This window comes from Ornithodoros turicata, unplaced genomic scaffold (genome assembly GCF_037126465.1).
Source record: "Ornithodoros turicata isolate Travis unplaced genomic scaffold, ASM3712646v1 Chromosome122, whole genome shotgun sequence".
NCBI lineage: Eukaryota > Metazoa > Arthropoda > Arachnida > Ixodida > Argasidae > Ornithodoros > Ornithodoros turicata.
Window position 1 is genome coordinate 27282 of NW_026999304.1, and position 26397 is coordinate 53678.

Consider the following 26397-nt stretch of genomic DNA (forward strand, 5'->3'; position numbering starts at 1 on the left):
CCCAACCCCAGCAAACTTACTCGCTTTTAAAAGAGCCCGTGCGAAAGCAAGGTGGACACGGCAACAAGCGAAACGGCAATCTTGGGAAAATTTCGTATCCACCTTAAATAGTAGCACTCCATCCAAGTTTGTATGGGACAGACTGAAAAAAATCAGAGGCGACTACAGGAGCTTCTCTGTTCCACTTCTGCAAATAAATGGAAGCACGTGTCAGAGCATCGAAGACCAGGCTGACGCCTTAGGTGAACATTTCCAAAACGTTTCCTCTTCTGCTCATTACACACGCGAGTTCTTGAAGATCAAGGATTCTGCCGAGAAGTGCACCCTGTCATGTGGTACTGGCGACAACTACGCTTACAATAGGCCTTTTACCATAACAGAACTTTTAAGAGCACTGAGCGTTTCAAAACAGACAGCTCCAGGGCCAGATCGCATCACGTACTCTATGCTGCAGCATTTAACACCTTCATCGCTAGAAACTCTTCTATGCTTCTTTAACTCTCTCTGGAATGAGGGCTGCCTCCCCTATTAGAAAAAACCATACAAGTGTCCGTTTGGCAGTCATACGGTATAACTGAACGGACTCCATACACTCTATGGACTGGTACGGACTCCGTACGCTGTATGGCATCCTATGGCAGTCCGTACACTGAACGGCCTCCTATGGCAGTCCGTACACTGAATGGCCTCCTATGGCAGTCCGTACACTGTATGGCCTCCTATGGAGTCCATAGCCTGTATGGCCCCCGACCTTGCTGTATGGCATGGGTATGTGTGGCAGTCCGCAAGATGATGGGATGAGACGTGAGTGTTTGCTGAACGTAACACCAGCACAAAATGAACACAACTAGTGCATGTCAATTTGACAAAATTTATTGCCTTACAGCCTTTTTAGGAAGTCAGCCAAGTAGCCGTTAATTGGATCAATTCACTCAGTCAGACTTCTGCCTTTGCGGCTGGGCTTCGTGGCAGTGTACTCCTGAAAGCAACCTAAAATAAGAAAATGAGCATGCGTTAGTACCAAATACCACGCTACCATATGCTCTGTGGAAGCATATTCTACAAAAATAAGGAACTTCTTAACATGATGGAAATTGATGTTCTGAAGCTCGAACACAGAGATTAAACGAAAACACACTAAGCTTCAAGTGTCTAAGAAATACAGAAGAAGGAAGTCACTGAAAAAGCCAGTTGTAAGACTCTAACCCACATTTCCTGGTCCAAGACTGCAATTGAGCTAAGCTGTCCCACTTTGTAAGACAGCTCGTGGTGACCAGCACCATGGGGGCAAGTAATTTGATTGGTCAACGAGGCAGCTCTTGACGCAAGTAATACTGTTTGCTGTTCATTTGACAATGTTAACACCATATGCTACAGCTGAGCTCAGAAACCCATTTTATCTGTAAAAAAAAAAAGTTTAAATGAGGAGTGTTCACTGGCTTTCTTTCAAAAATGTTAAATTGTGCTTGCATCTGCATCAGTATTGTACATAACAGCTTAGAGGACAAAGACTGGTGCGAAGCAGCTTTACTATATAGCGTAAAGCTTCCTCTCAAACGAACGGGATGATAGAGCTTTCTCAAACAGAGGCTTTTTGTTGAAGAACATCCCCCACAGCCACACAAACAGATAATGGGGATCATCTCAGGGCTTTCTTTAAAGGAGTGCTGAGGTGCAAACAAATAGCTCCTGCTGAGGAACCATGAGCATAGGTGACGCAGAGAGCAAGCGAGAGAGCTCTGTTCTGCGCCCCTTTGAAAAATTATTCGCCTCGTGAAGAGAGTGCATCGCAGAACGAGAGGAAGTCGGGATGTATGTTACTCCTTCACGAGACCAGTGATGTACTTCAGAACTGCTCAAGCAGTTATAAGCAGACCGTGATGTGCGAAGAAAAAAACTAAGAAACAAGGTATGGCGCCTTCACCGTGTCATAAAAGCATCGTGTTCGTTGTCTGCAACTGCTCTCTCCAACTATTTTTTTTTATAAATTCAACTGCGCAGCTATAACGCAGAGAAGAGTGAAAATACTTTGCATGGTGGCGCCTGATGGACAGCTTGACAGGTGAGGCAAGAATTCGAGTGATGTTAAATGTCACCACATTGCTCCTTAACAAGTGGATACTGTTGTCAAAATAGAAAAATTGCTCAATGTTCTGGCAGAATAAATACACATACTCGTGACAGCAGCAACTGCTGGCGCCGCTTTGCAGTCATGATCTGCCCGTGGAGCTCCCTAGGTGACCGCACTGTTCTTGCCACTTCTCGCTGCAGAATTTTTCAAACCAGCCTGATACAGGTACCGGCAGGCTTCACATACACTGCAATAAATATACTATACCGTGGCACGAACAATGAAATCTACAACTCAGACATTGGGGTACTGCCATTGGAGAACTGCACTACACTGATATCTTGTCAGCTATGTGGAAGTAAACAGCTCTTGAACACATGGAATAAGAAGCTCGTGTAATGCATGTTGTACACTGCAGCAGTGGGAGCCTGACAAAAGAGCAGCAAGGTAGTTGGCATGGTTGGGACAACAACTTATAAAATGGAACAAAAGCTGTAGGCCATATTCGTCATTGTACTTATTCACGATAAGTAATGTGATGAAGACACAGCTACAGTAGCCGCCAATGTGACAAACCGAAACTTTTTCGTTCAAGATTTTGTACGAATACTAGAAAGACAGCTCTGGAATAAAAGATGGCGGTTCATATTGGTCCAGTGCTAATGGTGCTGTAGGCACTATCAACAGCACTGTCTGTAAACTGTTTTCGGATTGTTGTGTTCGTTCTGGTTGTGCCAATAGGCACAGGGCAATCTGAAAACAGTTTACAGACAATGCTGTTGATAGTGCCTATAATGACATTAGCACTGAACAGATACGAACCAGTATCTTTTATTCCAGAGCCGTTTTTCTAGCACTGGCATAAAATCTTGAACGAAAAAGGTTTGGTTTGGCACGTTGGCTGCTAGTGGAATGCTGTGCCTTTATCAGACTGCCCATGATGAATAAGTATACTGACCAACATGCCTTACAACTTTTGGTCCGTTCTATAAGTTCAGTCTTAAGCATGCCAACTACGCTGCACCGCTGCTCTTTTGTCAGGCTCCCACTGCTGCAGTGTAGAACATGCATTGCACAAGCTTCGTATTCTATATATCTAAGTGTTGTTTACTTGGACAAAGCAAACGAGATCTCAGTATGGTGCACCTCTCCAATTGGTTGTACAGCAATGCCTGAGTTGTAAATTTCCTTGTTCATGCCACAGTATTTGTCGTGTGGTATCAGCAGCTTTAACAGTAACTAACGTAAGCAGTAGATGCATTTATGAACATGGACTTTGCTCCACAGTAACATCCTACAAAAAAAGAAAAAACAGAACATTGACAAATGCAGACTGGGAGTAATAAAATTAACAGAGATCCATGCTTTGACTTCATGCATTTTAAACTCACACTGTCATGCTTGTCTGTGTACACGTGAGAAGTAGTGAGAAATAAAATGCCATTCACACCGTTTCCCAACGAAAATAAAAAGTATTAAAGCGTAGTCCTACCACAGAGCTGCATCCGTGTCATGAGCATAAAAAATCTGTGGCACTTGCTTGTGGACGTCACACTGTCTTGATAAGGTACGTTTTCTGGAAAACAGCATTTGACAGATGAAAGGCACAATCAGAGGAGTATGTCGTACAAAGCATGGCATGCATGTAACTAATATAGTGTGGAAACACTACAAGTACACAATACTATGTTCATGTTCATATATGTCAGAATATATTTTAAAACAAAATTTTGTAGGAAAAGAAAGATGGCTTCAGTACGCAAGCATGCAGTGGGTGAGCAAGCCACGCCGTGTTGTCCACGCCTGTAGACTACCTCGGCTCATTCTCATTACGTTGGATGCACATGTGACTTATTGTGGCCAACAGCCGGCCCACTCTACTGTTCTGAAAATTTAATCATGAGTTACTAACATATACATTTGACTTTATTTATGAGAAATTCACCTGTGTTATTTTATCTAAGCGTTGCGAAAGACAAAAGCAATGGTTTGACAAGATAACACGGGATTGTTTTAAAAAGTGAATGTGTTACGATTTCGGGGCCAACTATACTACATGTCTACAACACAGGGCACTTGTATTTGCAGCGACATAGAAACACACATTCAAGTACGTGCATCTCAAACATATGATGATCTAAACGACAAGATGTAGCCGAGACACACCCGAACAGAAACATCTAAGCTTCCAACCCATCCGCGCACAACCAAGTCGCACATGACAAACCACAGAACCCCACCTAGCAATCCTCAATGGCACGCGCTTTTGTATGTGCAATGACGATTATGTAACACATTTCAACGCTTATTCCAAAGCTAATCAGCCGGGTCCCGATACCTAAACAACTGTTGCTAACTCTAGCGAATCTCACTCTCCTCTCGTGATCGAGTTTCGTTCCTTTGTTTGAACGGATCGCAAAGGATTTTCAAACTTCACGCATGCACTTTGCAATCACAGATAGCATTCCGTATCACTTCATTATCACATCACAACAAATATTTATATGTTTACCTTTCATTATCGGCACCTTGGCGGGACAACAGTCCATCGTTTCTTCGCCAGCAGGCATAAACAGCCGTTGAGCTAAAATCGTCCACCGATCCTTCATGGAAGTGCAACTTCTTGACACTGTAGTAACTACCTCCACTTTGTCCGCATATATCACGAGTTCATACACTGCACGCAGATTAAAATACGTTGTGCAGTCAAGAAAGGTTTTGCTGAAAAAGGAAATTGATCACACAGAAACAACGTGCTTCGCCTACGTCCGCCATAACCACCCAAAGCCAAAAACACAGCGACACGTAGCCCCCTAGGCAAAGTGCATCTAGCAACAGGTAATTTTTATATATTATTTCTTACCGACTTTTGGCTTTGCGCAAAAGATTAACCGGATTAACCATCATTTTTCTCAAACTAAATAACAGTGCCCCATAACATTAATCAGAGTGCCATACGTTGACGACCATCGCCATTCTTAGACGGCAGTTTGTCTGTTTCGGTTTCTGTTCTATTATTGCATTTTCGTGTTATGAAAACACCGTTCCACGGAAAGTATTACGCCAATTATGTGCGTGTATTTGTGTTTGTGATTATAGAACGCTCACTTCAAGGCATTGAGAATGATGTCAAATCACGAAAAGGATAACTCGTGATATCTCCAGAAAATCGCCACGAGCGGCACCCAACGATATATGAACAAAGGACCAGCATAGCCTATGTGTTACTTCAATATTGTTTGCCTATTTTTAGATCCCTATCATGCGTCAACAAGTAAATATTGAATCATTTTATTCCTGCATATCAACGTATCCCATCTGCCCTTTATGGTAAATTAATCAAACATATATATGTTATTGAGTATAGCACTAGGCGAAATTCAATGATTGTTCCAAAGCCAGCCGGGTTCTGCTTCCTTAATTCCTGTTGCTAGCACCAGCGTATCTTTTTCTCCTCGAATGACAACAACTTTATATTATTATTATTATTATTATTATTATTATTATTATTATTATTATTATTATTATTATTATTATTATTATTATTATTATTATTATTATTATTATTATTATTATTATTATTATTATTATTATTATTATTATTATTATTATTATTATTATTATTATGTAAACAGTGCAAACAGCTTGATTGTGTGCCGTAAGCTAAAAAAGCAACGTAAACAAATCCGCTTTAACAGATTGCAGTTTGGAAAAATCTCTATGATAGTGGTGAAAGTGTTGCGGCATGCGCAAAGCAGCAACCATGTCACGGTGATGCGCACACAGCGCATTTTACATCTAGTCGTCCTTCGGCTAAATATGATTTCTATGCCTGCCAAGAGATTCCGTACACACAGAAGTTTGCTGTATGGACACCTGTACGGCCGTCACAGAAGTCCGCAAACTCGCTCTACGGACTTTGAACGGCTGCCATAGAGTTCCGTACACACTCTCTATGGAACCCGTACGGCCACCATAGAAGTCCGCACATGCCATATGGATTCCATTGGTGCACCGTAGCAGTCCGTACGCGTAGCGTTTGAGGACCATATAATTCCATAGCGTTCCATACCATTTCCATTCAAAGTCGTAAGAGTCCACACAAGTCCATACATAATCTGTATGGACTTTTATGGTTTTTTCCAACAGGGTCCCGTCCCGCTGGAAGGAGGCGATCATCATTCCACTGCTAAAAGCAGGGAAAAGTCCTTCCAGTCCAAGCAGTTACAGGCCTATTGCCCTTACCAGTTGCTTAGGAAAAACTTTTGAACGTATGGTGAACTGCAGGCTTATGTACTACCTTGAAGAAAATGAATGCCTAGACCGATATCAGTGTGGCTTTAGAACTGCATGCTCAACAACAGACCAGCTATTACGTTTGGAAACTGTTATTAGGGAGGCCTTTGTCAGACGGCAGCATTGTGTATCCATCTTTTTCGACCTCGAAAAGGCGTACGATACCGCCTGGCGGTATGGCATCCTTCGTGACCTACACTCTTTTGGGGTACGTGGTCGGCTCTTCCGTTGCGTTGCAAACTTTCTTCAGGAGAGAACATTCAGGGTGTGGCGGCCCGTGTGTGATGACGAAGACGTGCCTCTGCTGCCACGCGCTACGGCGCTGGCACGGCAGTTCTACCGGCACCGTCCTAGCGTGAGGCCACGACCATCTGCCCGCTGGGACATTCCATCATCGCCGGTCAGGACTCATGTAAAGGGATACCACCGTCCTCTACATTTGGTGACCCGAACTATGAACACCATGTTCGGCGTAATTCGGCCCAATACCATCCGAAATTCCTGCAAGCCCACCCCTGAAGTCATCTCCGAAGGTGCGGTGCATCGTTCAGGTGCTTGTAGAGGGTGGTATCCCTCTACAAGGGTGCAGCTGGGAACTGTACAGTCCCGCCTGTTCACACAAGAGAATGGAGTCCCGCAGGGGTCTGTTCTAAGCGTAACACTCTTTATTGTAAAGATGAACTCTGTCATCCATGCAATTCCGCCGTCTGTCACGTACTCCCTATATGTGGATGACATTTAAATATCCTGTTCTTCCACAAGCGTTTCTAGGTGTGAGAGACAGCTCCAGCTCACCATAAACAAACTTTCAGACTGGTCCACCGAAAACGGTTTCAAGTTTTCTCCTGAGAAAACTGTTTGTGTTCCATTCTCAAGAGTGAGGGGTATGTTTCCTGAGCCCACACTCAGAATGAATGGCCAGGATATTACTGTCATGCCTGAGCACAAATTCCTTGGTGTCATCTTTGACCAAAAGCTCAAATTCGTGTCTCACATAAAAAATCTCAGAGTCAAGTCAATGAAGGCATTAAATATACTCAAGATCTTGTCGCACAGGTCTTGGGGTGCAGACCGGGAAGTCCTGCGTCGTATTTATATTTCCGTCATTCGCTCAAAGCTTGACTACGGGTCTTTGGTTTATGGCTCTGCACGGAGGTCTGCCCTGGCGATTTTAGACCCAGTTCACCACCAGGGTCTCCGTCTGGTGTTAGGAGCTTTTCGAACATCACCAGTTGAAAGCTTGTATGCAGAGTGCAATGAATGGTCGCTGGAAAAACGGAGATTTTACCTTGCCTCTACATATGCAATGAAGGTGAGATCTTACCCGCAGCACCCTGCCCTAGCCTGTGCCACAGAAACCCGTTTCCAGCAGCTGTTTTTGAACAGACCTTCTGTCATCCCTCCTTTTAATATGCGACTGTCCCTGGAAATGGAAGCTTACGGCTTCCCTGACCAGGGCAGGGTGACTCTAGTAGCAAGTGGTGGGAGGCTTCCCCCATGGCAACCACCACCAACACACAACACATCGTTATTAAAATATAAAAAGCAAGAAACTTCTACAGTTGTGCTCCAGCAGGAGTTCTTATCATTAAAGGACAGTTTTGGAGACCATGTCGCCCTTTACACGGATGGCTCTAAAGCGGGCTCAAAGGTTTCCTGTGCAATGGTCACAGGCACGTCTGTTGTGTCTCGCCGTCTGCCAAACACTTTTTCCATTTTCAGTGCAGAGGTATATGCTGTGATCCTTGCTTTTAATCATGTGTTACACTCTCACATTGATACGTCAGTCGTGTACATTGATTCCTTGAGCTGTCTACAAGCTATATGTAGCTTACGGAAACAAAAGAACCCGTTTGTGCAACAGGCCCAGCATTTATTCAGCCGCATTACAAACAAAGGTTTCTCTCTAACACTCTGCTGGGTGCCAAGTCACGTAGGTATACGTGGCAACGAGCAAGCCGACAAGGCCGCTGTCGAGGCACTGTCCGGCGACCTCGCATTTACAGAAGTGGCAGCTGAAGACTTTACGAAAGACGATTAATGAGAAATGGCAAAAACAATGGAACACACAGAACACTAATAAACTCCATCTAATCAAACATGACGTAGGGAAGCCCACACATGCTTTCAGTAACCGGCTTCACGAAATTCTGTCAGCTCGGTTGCGTATTGGCCACACCTACCTGACACGCGGATTCCTTTTACGGGAGGAGGATCCACCCCAGTGTGTGCCTTGCAGGGAACCGCTTTCTGTTCTGCATATTCTGGTAATGTGCCCACTGCACGAAGCTCACCGTCGCCGCCACTTTCCCGCCTTTTATAAATATAACATTCCCTTCCATCCCGCACTTTTGCTGGGTGATGAGCCCCTGGTAACTTCTAATTGTGTATACAATTTTTTAAACGATGTCGGTTGCATCAAATACCTTTAAACTACATTTTAACTGAATTATTCCCCTTTTTAAATAGATAACATTTTATCATTGTCTTGGCGCATAATAGCCGTAGTCGCTCATGCGCTAGAAAAACCTTAATCACTCACTCACTCCTGGACAACAAGGGGAGAAGAAACATGTGTGGGGGTTACGAGAAGGCAAGATGTGACCTAGCTCAGAATTAGCGTTGTCTGAAGGTACGAACGCAGCGACATTTACAAAGTAATTATTTAATAGATTGCATATAGCTACTCGATTGTCAAGAATGTTCCCTGAATTCACAAAAACGAACGCAGGTCATCGTTTATGGTAGAAGTGGTAAATGGCACGCAAATGTAAAGGCCACAGCACCGACAACACTACTCCAACAAACGCGACGACGTAAACAAGGCTTGAAGCCCGGAAGCCACAAATCACCAATTTCACAAAACTGTGCAGCATATTGTAGATCAAGAAGTTCGAAAAATACGTTCCCTCAATTCACAAACCGACGATTTCGCATTATCTTCGCCTTCGCGGTGCTTCTTGTTGACATTAGGAGCATTTAGGCTGGGCTTGGACGAGTTGCCAGTTGGATGGCTTGGATTGAGTCTGTAATCCACTTGGATCCAAACAATCATCCAACTTTAGGCACATTGTGCCCAGACACTTTATACTTTGCGCCAAGAATGGGGAGAGATATTTCTGTGCTAATAACTGTGGGACGTCTGATGGCTGCAGCCGCCGTTTGACGCGCTGAATAGGGAGAAATGCGTGGGAAGATGGCGACTTACTCCCACCTGAGGGTATTAAACTGTTTTAAGAACGTTAGGGGAATGTTGTCTGATGAGCTCTTCAGTGTTTCAACTTGAGATTCTGAATTACGCTCTCAACTTCTTGCGCACATGTTTGCTGAAGAAAAGGTAATAAACGCGGAACATCATCGCAGGGCGGGGTATAATCTGCCTTATCTTATATGCTGCTAAAGTAATCATTAAATTCTGTACCGCCCATATTTGTCTTTGGTCGATAGTTACCTCACCAGAGCCGGAGGTCAAATAGCTAACATCGCTAGATTATTGTAGTATTTTTATTTAAGGCACTTTTAATCACATTCCATAACGTTTTTGGTCACCATCACATTGAGCAATGGCGTGAGCAAATTACTGTTTCTTTGCAACATCTAGCAGATTTCGAAGCAAACTATTGTAGCGCTTATATCGTGAAGCGAGTCATAGTTTGCTGGATGAGAGCGACATTTTTTGTAGATATTATTCTTCTGTTTAATTGATTTAAATGATTTAATTGATACCCAAGATTTCCTCGCGGCGCTAGTACGGAATAAAGAAAAAGCTAAACAAAGTTCATCTAGTGGGAAGATTTATTCGACGCAATAAACTCTGCAACGCACTTGCAAACAAGTGAACATGCAGATCGTCTTAAAATCTGCTTTATAACATACGTTCTGCCGAATCCCCGTGTACGAAAAAAAAAAAAAGAAAGGGTTGGAAGGGGGCTGTTCTCTCAGCCCGAAATCACGGGTGACGCCGGCTCCCTTCCCTGGGTCTCAGAGCGAACTTACTGTTAGCGTTTCTTAAGCGACGACATACATGGCACTAATCAGTTTCAACGCGATCAGGGAAATTCTATTAATAACACCGTGAAGAGTATAACGTTTGCGCTGGCAGACGCAGGCGCATGAGGAAGAGAGAGTGAGGATCGGGGAAGGTCACCAGGGCGGCTGCTTCCGGCTCAGGGAGAAAACATGTTGCGAGGCGTTCTACAATCTTATCACGTGATGTTATGAGTCAGTATGCTCCGACGGCTGGTTGCGTCGTAGGCTGAGTGCTGTACGTCTACTCGCCGCAGGCTTTGTCACGATGAGTGCAGAGGTGAGATTATATTATAAAATATGAATATTCCTGTTTCGTGATAGTCACAGTTTTTGCGGTATTTGCGCGGAAGAATAAGGATGACTGAACCGGAGTAGGATCGAAAAGTATGGTGTTGCAATTATTCATTTGTACGCGGCAGGTCTTCGCGTCCTCGCATTGGCGTAGCCGGGGGGGGGGGGGGGGGGGAGATTCAAACCCCTTCCGGAATGGTACCTTTGGTAGTGCATTTGGGAGAGGGAAACGAGAGCGAAATCATTCTCTCCATGTAAAGTTCCCATACAAACCCTCCCGAAATATTTTCTTTTTTCTGCCTACGCTACTGCATTCTCGGATTGTGACTTGCTTCTGCTCACGAGATGATGTCGTCATTTCTTTCTCTGCGGTGGAGAGTAATCGTAGTTAACAACGTGAAGAACGCATTAACTGGTCGACGGGCTACGAACACTGCTGTACCGTGGAGGCGCCTCTCACACGTTCACCACATGCTTAAGCGGCAAATTAGCGATTGCACTTGAAATTTGCTACGGAAAATGTAGTGCTTGCGACACGGCTGTCTGAAATCAGCACACCGAGGTTTAAACCAGCTCAAATCTCCAGGTGTTGCAAGATCATTTATTTTGAGTAAGAAACACGTGCGGCATATGGTCCACCCTCGAATAGAATATTAGAACAACATGTTCGAGGGCACTCAAAGAAATGCTGCAGTGCTGCTGACATGCGATTTCAGACAACCGTGTCGCGCGCAGTACATCCACTGCAAATTTTCGTAGCGCGATCCACTCCTCCGCTACCGGTACCTCTATTTTTAAGGAAGGGGAATACGTAAGGGAGTGACGAGAAAGACAGCGCATCTTTATTAAAAAAAGACAAAGGAAAGGTGAGTCAGACACGAAGTGAACTTACTGTTCTAATGAAAGAGACAGAGTAAGGTAAAACTTTACTGCAGGTACATGTCGTTCAAGCGAAGTTCTATTTCTGATAAAAGAGACTAACTTGGCTGGATAGACATCAGAAGAAACGAGATTGTCGCGCAGCAGGATTCGACGAAACACGATTGGCAACAGATGGTCCTTGCTTGTAAACACAGATGATTGATGGAATGTAAAATCCACATTGAATATGAGTACAATGTGAATCACCAAGTACAAATATCGATTTCACGCAGACTGCACGTGGAAAATTAAACGTACGAACCTCGATACAAGGATACAGCGCGGAGTCAGCGCTTATATAGCAAGAGTGGAATGGCGCACGTTATGACACCGTCGATAAGTATGATGGAATTTAACGTAACCATGTTAGATGAACTCCATAACGGCAAACCTGAGCTGGGCAGAAACGCGCAGGCAATGCAACACAGGGTGATGTCTATGTGCTTGTGCCCCTTCAGGTTTTGCCGTTATGGAGTTCACCCATCAGCATGCCTGTGTCTACGCAATTTTATCGGTCACGTTAAATAAATAACGTTGTTGTTGCGCAAGTCTTACTTCGTGATTCCACGTGCAATGTGTATACGTGGGAGTCGCATTAATTTACCAGTCGTAAAACGACGACGTTTTTCGCACATTGTTTTAATGTGTATAGCGTGAGTAAGTTTTCACACAAAGTCTGGCACAATATACGGCACGTACATGGGACACAGCCTTTATTGCGAAAGATACAGATGCGCACGAATTTGTAGCACCGTATATATTTACCTTTTTGGGGGCCAACTCAAGTAACCAGTATTCACCACACAGGTCATATTGATGCTAACTTCATACTCCCAGCAATTATTCGCTACCGTGTTGTTTGTCTGCTAGATTGAACTAAACATAGACAGCTCACTCTTCGACTTGATTCACAGCCGAACATGACACTTGGATTCGCGGACATTTTCATGATGATGATGGTGGGAGAAAAAATAAGACGTGAGCCCGCTCACTGCGGGTACCCAAGGTACTCCAGGTCTAGTAGAGACAGAGAGAGAGAGAGGGAAAAAAAGAAACGTCTCAAAAGCGTTGCAATGCAAAGTATATGTTTTCCTTCGGGAAGGAAGAGTTTTCACAACAACGGGCTTCTTAGTGTTTCGCACTTGGGTGTGGAAGCTTCTATATTCCGTTCTCTCTCTCTGTCTTCATTCTGACGGTGTGCACGTATTTCGCGATGGAAAGTCCGGGACAGGCACACACGCACAAAAATAATAAATAAGCAGGAAGGACGTGTGTTGGCAACGGTAAACAAACAAAAGAAAAACAGGAAAACATGTAAAACTGCTTACTTCCACTGAAAATCCTGTGCGTTATGTCGTTTTTCCACTTCTTCAGCATTCGTATACGTTGTATCAACGTAGCGTTTGAATTACTTTGAATATGCGTTGATTTGTCGGAGTTAATATCAGGCATCTCCGCGGTGACATTCGCTAATTCGAATCAATCTTCACTCTCCTCACTGATTATGCGTTCATTTCCTTGATTTGCCTCCCGATTTCTGCGTTGAATTTGCAAAGCGGTGATTTCATGCCGAATCAGGCAGGGTGGTGCGGTCGAGCTCTCATATTTTGTTCTTTCAAACAGATATTAAAGCCCTGTCCCTAGGAGGCATATTGGCGCTGAAAGTAGCTGAAAATAATTCGTGGTTATTTTTTAATGAATTATCATTCAGATGTGGACATTTCGACCACAGCGCTTCACATATTATCAGGGGTGTATAGCATTGCATCCTAAGTTCCAAAGATTCTGGGATTTGCTTTTGGGGAGATAAAAAAATCGCAAATTTGTAAAATATGGTACGTTTTGATAACCTCACTAGTCGTCTCCCTATTGTGATACCCGAAACTAGTCTACATCACTGTGTTCGTATCGAAATGCCCTTTCTTCTCATAGCAAGTACATCGTATTCTGATTTGGGGCAACGCACCCAACAGTCTTTATGTGAGGGGTGTCTACCGAAAATGCGTAAATTGGACAGTCCGCATCCCATATATTCCCACTCGTAACATTGTTCATTTTACTCACAAACGTTCTTTATGACGACTCAAAACAGCACATGAAAAAAAAAAATTGTTTCAGAGATGGTCGAAGATAAGTTCGTAAGTCAACATCGTTCGCAACGTAACTTCGATCATTACTGAAGCAATTTGTTTTTTTCATGTGCTGTTTCGAGTCTGAGTAAAATGAACGATGTCACGAGTGGGGGTATATGGGATGCACGCTGTCGAATTTCGCATTTCCTGTAGACACCTCTCACAAAAAGACTGTTATGTGCGTTGCCCCAAATCACAGTACGATATACTTGCTATGAGAAGAAAGGGCATTTCGAGACAAACACAGTGATGTAGATTACTTTCGGGTATCACAATAGGGAGACGACTAGTGAGGTTCTCAAAACGTACCATATTTTACAAATGAGGCAAATTTGCAATTTTTATCTTCCCAAAGGCAAATCCTAGAATCTTTGGAGCTTAGGATGCAATGCTATACACCACTGACAATCTGTGAAAAAAAAAGAGTTGAATATGTCAAAATAGTTATGAAGATACCTAGCGTCAAACTTCGTAGGAAGAGCTATGGTCGAAATGCCCACATCTGAATGATAATTCATTAATAAATAACCACCAATTATTTTCAACTACTTTCAGCGCCAATATGCCTCATAGGGACAAGGCTTTAATATATGTTTGAACGAAAAAAATTGGAGAGGTCGTCCGGACGACCCTGCATGATTCGGCGCGAAGTCATCCAGAGTTGTGTTGACAGGGCTGTCTCGCACCGTTAAATGATTGACGTGTGCACAAAATGAATGATCCAAAGTGTCAACACGTCATGTAGCCCAGGACTAGGTGTTAACGAAATTTCAAATAATACAACGAGTCAGTTATTATCCAAGAAAGCGTTTCGCTCATAGATGGATGGATGTTGGATGTTTACTCTTAACGTGAAAGATTGGTACTTTTCCATAATCTCTGTGGAATAGCCGGTCTCAAGCTAAGTGATACATACATCTCTAATTTTTCTTTGCCATCATCATCATGTGGACACGGTCTGCTTGGCCTGCTAGTATGTATTACACAGAATCACGAGCACACAAATATTTTGCGTGATCGTCGAATCGAACAATTCCATTTTATGCTAATGCGGTGTTTAAAAGTACATCGAAAATTTTCAAGGGATGTCGCAAGGTCTTTGCAAAGCGTTTTGTAGCCGGTTTTTCATTCTTATGCAGTTTGTAGTAGAAGGGTGAATGTCTGGGCCTGTTGACACATGGCATTGAAGAAAGGTAACCAGCGGTAAAAAAGCAGGACAAAAGAAGTAGAGGAAGACACCAGTACCTGTTCGTCTTCTTCTACTTCTTTTGTCATGTTTTTTTTCCCCCGCCGGTTGCGTTCTCCAGTTTACAGTATGGTTTGGGCCATTCCACGTCAAGTGATACAGAGTTGCCGCTCAACCCCCCCCCCCCCCCCACCCCACTATAATTTTGTGTGAATTGTTTGGTGGTTCCTTATGACTCCGAAAGCAACAAAACATTTGTCTTTTCTGACGAAATTGAACGTCATGGGGTACAGGGAAAAACCTATCTCAGCACCTTTTGAGCTTTAAAACCTTTTGAGCAGGCATTACGACCTATTAGGCACGGAGCATGCTAGAAAGCGCCTTATTTGATAGGACACACTTCATTTTACCGTATTTAAGCAATTTTCACCATCGCATTCGACGGAAACGACGCCGCTGGCATGCACGAAATTTCCAAAGTGTGTGCAAGTTTACGAATCGTTTTGCAACATAAAATTCTGGAATTTCTTCCTGATATTTTTGTGTAAAATAGCCGACGCGTTGCTTTAACTACAAAAAAAAATTCAACCCATCGGGTATACTGTAAGCCGCGGTAAGAAATCGAGAAATTGCGAAAATTCGACAAAATCCATATTTTTGACAGAAAAATTCGGTGTGAGGAGGTCGGGATAGAAGCGTGATCAAGGTGTAATTTGATGCATCGTCTTCCCATTAAGATGTAACACAAAAATTCCAGAGGTATTTTCTGTTAAATTCAAATAATAATCGTTTAATTGAAGGTAACTTCGCAAACGTGTATGCTCGCTGGGGCGCATCGTAGTGAAGGAACAACTGACCGGGCCACTCACAAAACACTAAGCAGTCGCATTATTGGACACCAAATGACGACTGCCAGCATGTGTTCCTCCCTTTCGAGACCCAACGGCTGTGCAGTTAGCGCTCATCAATCTGGGCATGTTGTGCTCCAGCGAAGCCTTTAGCCAGCTCGCGGTGAGTTTAAGAAAAAATATATCTGAGACTTTTTTTGTTACGTCCGAATAGGAAGACGATGCGTCAAATGACACCTTGATCATACTCCTATCCCGACCTCCTCGCACCGAATTTTTCGGTCAAAAATGTGCTTTTTGTCAATTTTTTGCAATTTCTAGACTTTTTACTGCGGCTTACAGAATACCCGCGGAGTTGAATTTTTTTGTTGTACTTAAAGCAACACGTGGGCTATTCACCAAAAAATTTCAGGAAGAAATTCCAGAGTTTTATATTTCAAACCGATTCCTAAAGTTGCAGACATTTTGGAAATTTCGTGCGTGCCTCAAGCGTCAAGCCCGTCGACTGCGATGGGGAACGTCGCTTAAATACGGTAAAATCGACTCTCCCCTAACAAATAAGACGCTTTCTAACATGTTCCGTGCCTTATTTGGGTCATAATATCTGCTCAAAGAGACATAGGTGTCTGACAAACACTACATCTTTCTGGGGCTCTGCATCCCATCAAGTCGAATTTCGTTAGGAAAGACCAGTGTTGTGTTGCTTTCCGTGTCATAAGCAACCACACATTAACTCACATAAAATTCTATTGGGTTCGAGCGACACCTGCGGATCAAGTAGCGCGGAATGGCCCTTTATTATGGCACAAGAGGAACAATCCGGGGTAATTAGTAATGTGTATTATCCTTCTCCTTATACCCTTTATTATTGTCATGTGAACGTTGGGAGTATATTTAAATTCGAAACAATCGCGGAATATATGCACATTAAAATACTCTGCGCAAGAGCACTGCACGGGCTCGGGCTTACCCGAAAACCCGGAAATTTATATTCGGCAATTATATTACCCGAAAACCCGAGCCCGGTGCGGCCTGTAGAAGTTCTGGGGCGTAAGAAGTAGGCTGGGCTGGGCGGGGTAAGGCTTTCTTTAGTGCGCCTCGGCTGGGCTTGGGTTTGACAATTATGGGCCAGGGCCGGGTTCGTGCCGAACACTGCCGGGCCTAGGTGGGACTCGAGGCTGTGTTACCCCTGTCTTAGTTAGGCACGGTCAAATTTTTTAGCCTGATACAGTGGGCCGGGTCAGGTAGCCTACAAATTTCTCGGGCTCGGGTCGGGCTTAGAATGCTTCAGGCTTGGCCCGCGCCCGGGATAGGTATGCAGGCACCGGGTCGGGCGGGAAAATCGGAGGAAGGCTGCGCTCTGGCTGCGCAGGGCCAAAAATACGGCGCGTGCAGTGCTCTACTCTAGAGGTTTTGTAGCTTCCTAGGCACCATACCGTTTGACACACCATGCAAAACCCGCTGATGGAACTCCTTACTGTTGGGATCCGCGGCCGTTTGGGCCCGAAATGGCGCTGTGCAAACTTCACTGCAACAGCCCTATAGAGATGGTCATGGTTTCACCCACGCATTATGCGCGATTGTCTCGCGACGTAAAGCCCCAAACTATTATTATTACTGTTATAAGGCACACTCTGTTTATGCGCCGAATGTTGATGTATGAATTCGATGTGGGTACTCTACGAGGCTTCATCAATAATCTTTTCCAGACAATCTTCCAGGTGGGCTGCTCCGTCACCTCAAAAACTTCAACCTTGCCCAACTGCAATCAAGTCTATTCAAACTCTGCCTTCACGCGCTTCTGGGCCCATAACCCATGTTAGAAAAAACAACAACCACAAACAAAAACAACAACAACAACAATTTTATTTGCTGACTGCGTGCCGAATAACGATGTGTCACGGCGTGCGAACTGGAGTCAGCTATTTATTATTTTATAAACAACAGAACAAAAACAAACGATGTTGATGGCTTCGAGTGTCAGCCGGTATGAACAGAGGACAACATTTTGCGGTGGGTTTGGCTAATTCAACTATTCAACGCTCTATCCTATTTAGCAAGAAAAACGTTATACTGACTAGGCAAATCTCCGAGTTCAATTAAAAAAATGCAATTCACTTCAATTGAAAGCCCTCAAAAGTAATTTTAATAGGTGTCAAATTGAATGGGCGGAAGGTAGAAGGTAGACGCTTACTCCATATTTTTCTGTTGAGTCATTTTTTACAATGGTCAAATGACACGTTACGTGACGCACCATGTATATATTGTCCTGACGAAGACAGTGCCACTCCGAAATGTCGACCCTTTTTCATTTAACTTTCTGCGCATTAAATGAACTAGTGTTCCTAACTTGCCTGAAATCTGTTGTCCGCGTCCGTTTCCTTCCATAACTATAGGCACACACAGCACGGCGACCGAACGCAGGTGCGCCGACGGGTCGGCTCCTGTTCATGGACCGGCGTACGGTTTGCAACACGGGAACGTTAATGGTCCGTTTTCGGCAGACTGTATACCGTACCCCAACGATTTCCCGAGACGCAGCCAATGCACCCTTACGGGGGCCTCCTTTCGCCACACGAGTGTTAATCTGCGCGACGTCATTGTAGAAAACACTTTATTGCATCATAGTCATCAGATACGCGGGTTCTTTATCGCATCACTTTACTAGAAATGAAAAAATGAGTGTTACATAGAAAGTATACTCTCAACAAAGGTTATATGGAACGGAGATGGTAAGTTACTCGAGAAAGGGAACTCGTTGCCAGTTAAGCTACTGTGCAAGAATCGTAACTAAGTTACAAACGCAGTCACACGTGGCCGGTTTCACGTCAGTTCAGGCAGGGATGTCCCATCGACCTCGTGGATTTTCATTATTTTTTTATATTTAGAAGCTCATCGTACATGATGACCAACAGCGGGGTAGTTTCATTTATAATCGAATGATGCCAGCCGGTCACATTTTTTATTTCTCTCGAAAAAAATATATGTTATCCCACCCACAAAGAGATACAAAAGGTGCCTGACCGCAGGTCTCTGCGATGTTTTCTTCTCCGTCCACCGCGCTTCGAAGCAACCGGCGCGATTTCGTGGCTTACATTTTTTCCAACTTTGTGACCTTGTATCTCTTGAACGAGATGTCCCATTTGAACTATTTTTTTTTTGCTGAGAGAGTGGATGGTGCACGTTCCACCGTTAGCTATTAAATTTATATGGTGAAGAGAAAAGTATACGGAAAAATCTCCCGAAAACGCACCAGAGAACCGTTTTACCGCACATTTGGAAGGTCATGGCCGCGGCCCTGGGTCTCCGACTGTGATGTTCTTCGCATGAGCAGAAAGATCATTCTTTGCTCTTTCGTTTGTCGTCAAACACATTGCTTTATCTTCAGCCATTATCCCCTAACACTGCCGTGAACACGGAAGGGTAGGGGAAAATTCTCATTTTCGCGGCAGTTTTTACTCAAAAAGGACATCTTGAAATTTTCCAATATTTCGTACTAACGTAGCTGAGATATAGCTCTTTCACGATATGCAATAAAATGTTTGCTTGTTTTGGTCCCAGAGGGCGCGCAATTTTTTTTTCGCACCCCTATTGGGCAGCGCCCGCAGGGGTCAGATAGACGTATAAAGAGTGGACTTCGACCCCACCCCCGATTCTTATTTATTTTTTTTTTTTTTTTTTTTTTGCTTGCGGTTCGTGAGGGTGCCGTCATGCCGAAGGCCGACTATAGTAATATGCACAGATCGCTGCATTTCCGCAGACAAGCAAAAGTTCGTTGCTTAGGCTTTCCCACCCGGTTTCCCACCCTGTGGAGTTGTTACAATACTGCAAGACTGTTGCCTGTTACGTGCTTGAAGGAAATCGGACATGCGAACATGACATTTGTAAATACTGCGGCTTTGCCGAACCGAAGCGCGAGACGTCTATTCTCTTGTAATTTTGTTTTGTTATTTGCTGGTTTCGTGTACTTCATGTGAACAAAGACGGAATTTGAAACACTCAGGTGATATGCCACGATGCCGACAGATCGCCCAAGGACTGGTTGCCTGGTCTTCCTGGGAATGATAGGACATGTCCGGTCCCTTATTTCTTCAAGATGAACTCCTTATAGAAATACTATTTGAAGGAGTTAACCTTCCAATGGGTGAGAAAGTCGGGACGCTGCGTGGGAAAAGATTGTCTTTAGGCGTCTACGGGGTTCCCGCCGCTGCCCACATTTTAAGACAAGGGTCTTGCTTTCCTCCATGTTACTTATGGATTTCGTTTTGTCGTCGGCGTAGCGTGTACTTCTGCGCTCCCCATGGCCAGCCGTAGCCACACCAGAAGTCGACTATACTGCACGGACTACACGACAAAAGAAAAAAATACCCTGGAACAAGAACTTCAGGCCGGTATCGTTGATAGGATCAGGGCTTTTGAATACCATCTCGAGCAGCTCGGAGACAGTCCATGTCCACGACACCGACGAAATATGTGTGAACTGCTACAACACGTTTCGACTACGGGTTGCTGAGGCAGGGCCTTCAGGTGAACAAGATCATCTGGCTTCAAGCCGTGACGACGCTGACTTCACTGACCCCACCGAAATTGTGCAGACTGTGAACAGGAGCATATCAGAGCAAGATATTGGTGTGAGCCCACACAGTAAATTCAAAAAACACCCTTTCTGGGAAAAAATGTGTTTTTAAGCAAATACACCTTTTTTAATTCCACAAAGTTAACCAAAGGCCGCAGAAAGGGTGCTAAAAAAGGTGTATGAGAAAATACACTCTTTATTACACCAAGTGCTGTATCAAGAAGGGTGTTTTTATGCGTCTGCACCTGTCTTTACACCCTTCAATTAACACTGGTGTCGAAAAAGGTGTTTACGTTATATACACCCTTTCTACACTGGTGTTGAAAATGGTGTTTTCATTCGTGAGAGAAAAATTACATTGGCTTGACAGCTCCGCCCATTACGTAATCACATTATAGACGATAGCTTGAGTTGAAAACAGAATATTTGACAGGGAGGGATGCCAGGAAGCTCGCTGATATCTTTGACGCGTTACAGGCGTACGTGTTAATTGCAAAGACACATTTTCGTCACCGTTACAGACGAGTTTTGCCGCACTAAGCTTAGCGAACGTACTCCAACGAACTGTATTTCAGTATATGATAAATCTGGTACGCCAATTTAGGCTACCGAGGGTGCCCGGGCTCATTACTGGCATCGTCTGAAGATGGCAGCATCGTAACGTCGCTCATTTCACGAGCACGGACGGCGTTACGATGTTGCGATCTTCACCGCTTCCCTTACGCATGTCCAAATGTTTTGTTTCATTTTATTTGAATTGTTTTTTTTTTTTTTGCTCACTCACAGTGTTGCTAGGACGATGAGGGTTGCCATTGACGCGCTGCGCTCCAGTTTAGGTTCTGCGGTGGAACCACGGCTGGAATTGTGCAATCTCTCGGGTGGTTGTTGCCATACAAGCAAAAACGTCGGACTGCATGGCTCGGCATGCTGCCGCGGGCGCTTACACACTTTCGGAAGGGTGTAAGAGCGTTAAACACCCTCCGAAAAGGGTGTTTAAAGGGTGCAAAACAAGGCATTTTCAAGGAAAAGCACCCCTTCAAAGGGTGTTTTACACAGAATACACCCTCTAAAAAGGGTGTTCCAGATCATACGGTGTAAAAAGTGGTGTGAGTTATAGGACAAGCCATTTACACCCATAAGAGTGCTTTTCAGTTTACAGTGCACTGAGGCACCCGTAGTAGACGAATTAGAAGAAACAGAAGTAGAAGAAACCAGCAAATAACAAAACAAAATTACAAGCTCCCCTTGTTATTTTACCAACCACCAACCAACCAACCAAAATTACAAGAGAATAGGCGCCTCGCGCTTCGGTTCGGCAAAGCCGCAGTATTTACAAATGTCATGTTCCCATGTCCGATTTCCTTCAAGCACGTAACCTTGAAGGGATTAACCGGGTGGGAAAGCCTAAGCAACGAACCTCTGCTTGTCTGCGGACATCACAGTGATCTGTGCATATTACTATTCGCTCCGAGATCGAACGGTGTCGGCGCGCTGCGGAGAACAGAGAACTATCGCAGTGTGGACGCGTCGCAAGGTATATCTAGTAAGCAAGTGGTAGCGTAAACAAGCGAAAAAACCAAATCAGACCCATGGGCAAAGCCACCAGCAAGATGTCCTTTTTGGGTAAAAACTGCCGCGAAAATTAGAATTTTCCCCTACACTTCCGTGTTCACGGCATTGTTACGGGATAAAGGCTGAAGATAACGCAATGTGTTTGACGTCAAACGAAATAGCAAAGAATGATCTTTCTGCTCATGTGAAGAACATCATAGTCGGAGATCCAGGGCCGCGCCCATGACCTTCCAAACGTGCGGTAAAAGGGTTCTCTGTTGCGTTTTCGGGATTTTTTTCGTATACTTTATCTTCACCATATAAATTTAATAGCCCACGGTGGAACATGCACCATCCACTCTCTCAGCAAAAAAAAAAAAAAAAAAAAATCGTTCAAATGGGACATCTCGTTCAAGAGATACAAGGTCACAAAGTTGGAAAAAATTTAAGCCGCGAAATCGCGCCGCTTGCTTCGAAGCACCGTGGACGGAGAAGCAAATATCGCAGAGACCTGCGGTCAGGCACCTTTTGCATCTCTTTGTGGGTGGAATAACATATATTTTTTTCGAGAGAAATAAAAATTGTGACCGGCGGGCATCATTCGATTATAAATGAAACTACCCAGCGATAAAATGAATAATTTCGACGCAATAGTTTTCGCGCAAAAAAATCCAAAAAATCCGGCCCAGAATTCGAGTGTTTCAGTTTTGCCGTGTTTGCACGCGTATATCTCCCGAGTCTTAAAAGATACTGCAGTGCATTTTTTTATGCTTTAGGATGCCTACAGGCCAGCAGTCCGAGCGTAAACTTTGGCGCGCAGAAGCAACGCACTGTGATATAAAAAATTGCGAACATGCTCTGTCGTGCGGTTTTGTTCCAAATACATTCGACGCGTGATTTCTCTGACTGTAGATATTCCTCATTACCTTATTTGGTATCACTTCACTCAGCTTTTAATGCTCTTTCATCTGGTATATATATCATGCGTATACCCCTCACAGGTATCTGCTGAAACAGGCAAATGTTAAGGTATATTTTAAAAAAAAACAAGGATTTTGAGCGTCCGTTTCTCGAAAAGGCCCCTTTTTATTTCAGTTATATTTTGCCAGGACAAGGCCCGATGTTAGGCTTTTCGTCTTACGTAAAGAAATTCTGCTTCAAAAGACGTACACTGGCGATTAGCCTGTTAGAACGCGGCCCTAGTCTGCGTGCGTACTTGTCGGAGCCCCACATGCGAACCCTGTATGCCACTTTGATGCGGTATAGGTTTATCCATTGCTTTTTCTTTTGCATTCTAAAAGAAGCCACGTCCTCAGCCCGTACACGGAGCAATGGACGCGCGTTAGGTGTTTTGTCAAGCACCTTATCTTATCTTGTGACTCTAAGATGACGTCTTGCTCGAGTGAACGCAAGTTAGGTGTCGTGGCATGGTGCTTGATTCCTGTCACACCGATCCTGTGCACCGATCCTGTCACACGCACTTTTGTCGTGGCCTGTTCCTGACCAGCCATGTCGCGCTCGCAAAAGTAGATTTGGAGAGCTCATAGAGCCTATGCCGATTTTTAAAATGGCTCGCCGCTCCATCGACACGCAAATCATTAGCTGCAAGAGGAACATTCTCGTCAAGACATTCTTCAATAGCTATGGAAGCTAACAGTGACTGTGCTGAATCGTGACAGAAGTCTTCGCTTGCCACACCAAAACTGTGCGTTCCCGTGCCAGCTGTTACCACACATGTGAATATTGAAATCTGCTTTCCGCACTGACACGCTTGTATTTCGTTAGGCACGGCTACTGCCTAGTTTTGAGCGAAATCGAAGTGCATTAGGTGCGTCTCCCGTATGGCTCTGCTCTGAACGTATCTAATGTAACTATGACAAATGCGAGAACCCGCCCACTTCCGTAGCTCTGGGGAGAAGAAATGTACTGCTGCCAGTTCAGCACAAAACATGCATTTTGTGCTAAAAGCCCTCTGCGTAACTTAAAAATATCGTCAAATGAAGTAAAGCAAGCTTCGCAGGAACTCTCGGGAACCCTGAAAAAAGCAATTCCTAACTCGACATTTATTTGTACAGTATTGGTATCACCGTGTACGAAGCTTGCAAGAGTGAGGTTTTACCTTCGCTGACCATTAAGTTTGACCTAGCCTTTGAAATACGGCTTTACGGCGACGTAGGATTTCATTCTGATGCTTTGTTGGAAATAACTAACTCCCAGAAGTGAATTATCTCTTCAGCAGGACGTTAAAAGTTTGCCGACGAATAGCTCAGGTAAGGCTAAGGCCAGACAACCTTGCTCAAAGAAAAGGACCATCGACACGAGGCCCGCCATCCCGCGGTACAGGAAGCCGGTCTCCAGCACGTACGCACGCAGACTAGGGCCGCGTTTTAACGCGCTAATCGCCAGTATACGCCTTTTGAAGCAGAATTTTTTGTCGTAAGGTGAAAGGTCTAACATCGGGCTATGTCCTGGCAAAAAATAAAAGAAATAAAAAGGGGCCTTTTCGAGAAGCGGACGCTCAAAATCCTTGTTTTATTTTGTTTGTTTTTTTGTATACAGGGTGTCCACGCTAAGTGTGAACAGATTTTTAAAAAATATATCAATCACTTTTTCCGAGATTAAATCAATTGCAATATACCATATGCTGAAGGGCACTCCCTAGGGGAGCATTAACAGACTCCTAAGGCAATGTCTTAATTAACTTTCAATAATTAACTTTGTAATTATAAAAGCTACGAAGTTGCTCCAATGAGAACATCTGATCTCTTCGGTCACCAGATACCAAAGCCGTTTTCAGAACAAAAATCCGTTCGATAGATCGCCCGCAAAAAAATCGTGAGGGAACGCCATTTTTTTCTTTATTGTATTTATTGCGCATCACTAGAGGCGCGTCTTTCCTTCGCCCCCAATACGAGAGGATGAGAGCACACTATCGCCTCTTGCGTCCTAGAAAAAGATTAAAAGAAAACAGAAAATGCAGCCCAAGATAAGGGCAGTCGCGAGAGTCACCCGATAGATTTGTGTTTTTGTTTTGTTTCCGCAAGTTAAAGCTAATCTTCGACGCATCAGGCGGCACTGTGCTCTTTCACTCTCTCACACTGGGGGTAAAGGAAAGCTGCTTCCTTGAAGATGCGCAATAAACCAAATAAAGAAAAAAATGGCGTTCCTTCAAGAATTTTTTGCGGACGATCTACCGAACGGATTTTTGTTCTGAAAACGGTTTTGGTATCTGGTGACCGAAGAGATCAGATGTTCTCACTGGAGCAACTTCGTAGCTTTTATAATTAAAAAGTTAATTATTGAAAGTTAATTCAGACATTGCCTTAGGAGTCTGTTAATGCCCCCTAGGGAGTGCCCTTCAGCATATGCTATATTGCAATTGATTTCATCTCGGAAAAAGCGACTGATATATTTTTAGAAAATCTGTTCACACTTAGCGTGGACATCCTCTATACCTTAACATTTGCCTGTTCCAGCAGATACCTGTAGGGGGCATACACACGATATATATACCAGATGAAAGAGCATTAAAAGCTGAGTGAAGGGATATCAAGTAAGGTAGTGAGGAATATATACAGTCAGAAAAATCACGCGTCGAAGTTGGAACAAAACCGCACGAGAGAGCATGTTCGCCATTTTTCATATCACAGAGCGTGGCTCCTGCGCGCCAAAATTTGCGCTCGGACTGCTGGCCTGTAGGCATACTAAAGCATAAAAAAATTCACTGCAGTATCTTTTAAGACTCGGGAGATATACGCGTGCAAACACGGCAAAACTGAAACACTCGAATTCTGGGCCGGGTTTTTTTTTATTTTTTTTGCACGAAAACTATTCCGTAGAAATTATTTATTTTACCGCTGTTGGTCATCATGTACGATGAGCTTCTAAACATAAAAAAATAATGAAAATCCAAGAGGTCGATGGGACCTCACTGCCTGAACTGACGTGAAACCGGCCACGTGCAATGAAGATTAACTTGGAGTTTCTAACCTAGTTTAGAAATGTAACGAGTTACTTTGAAGTTACTTGCTATTCAGTATATACTTTTTTGTTCTTGACCTGTCAATGGTTAATTGAGACCTTGATCACACAATGGGAGATGCAAGACCTTTCAAAATAGTCTTGATATACAAAAACTATATCAATATTTGATAGGACAAAAGAAGTCTACATTTATAGGCTGGTTTAGGGAGGGATTTGATTATTTTGATCTCGTAATAAGGTTCTTGAACGGAGCATAAAGCAAGTTTATATTCTATGAGTTGTCCTCTACGCACATATCGTAGAACAGCGCCAAGTTTTAACCTTAGTACAAAATGCCCTCTATCATTATGGATACACTGCTCGTCATTAAGATGAGCGACACCTGAGCCTCCTAATGTACGGCTAAAACAGAATTTGTAACGTTCACCGCGTAACAAGAAGGCAGTCAGCCGCGCAGTGCACCGGTGCACGTATTGCTTGCGCGCACGTTCCTCTCGTCTCAAGTCCTAGGG

General features: G+C 43.9%; 1 protein-coding gene and 1 long non-coding RNA gene across 3 annotated transcripts in view; one reads left to right on the forward strand and one right to left on the reverse strand.

The window, feature by feature from the left end:
• Positions 1-664: 664 nt before the first annotated feature.
• LOC135371801 (uncharacterized) lies at positions 665-5608 on the reverse strand. Its single transcript, XR_010415726.1, has 4 exons — positions 4584-5608; positions 2176-3647; positions 885-990; positions 665-815 (listed from the first exon to the last, which is right to left on the reverse strand). It is a non-coding gene; the product is annotated as an uncharacterized LOC135371801 (long non-coding RNA).
• A 4943-nt stretch (positions 5609-10551) lies between these two features.
• Positions 10552-26397, forward strand: part of LOC135371802 (uncharacterized) — a 177392-nt gene continuing 161546 nt past the window's right edge. The window contains exons 1-2 of one of the 2 annotated variants that reach the window (XM_064605754.1): positions 10552-10673; positions 17484-17787. In XM_064605754.1, coding sequence (XP_064461824.1) covers positions 17764-17787 — 24 coding nt within the window. In that variant the 5' untranslated portion in view covers positions 10552-10673; positions 17484-17763. The remainder of the gene's footprint in view (positions 10674-17483; positions 17788-26397) is intronic. The other variant, XM_064605755.1, reaches the window with a different exon arrangement.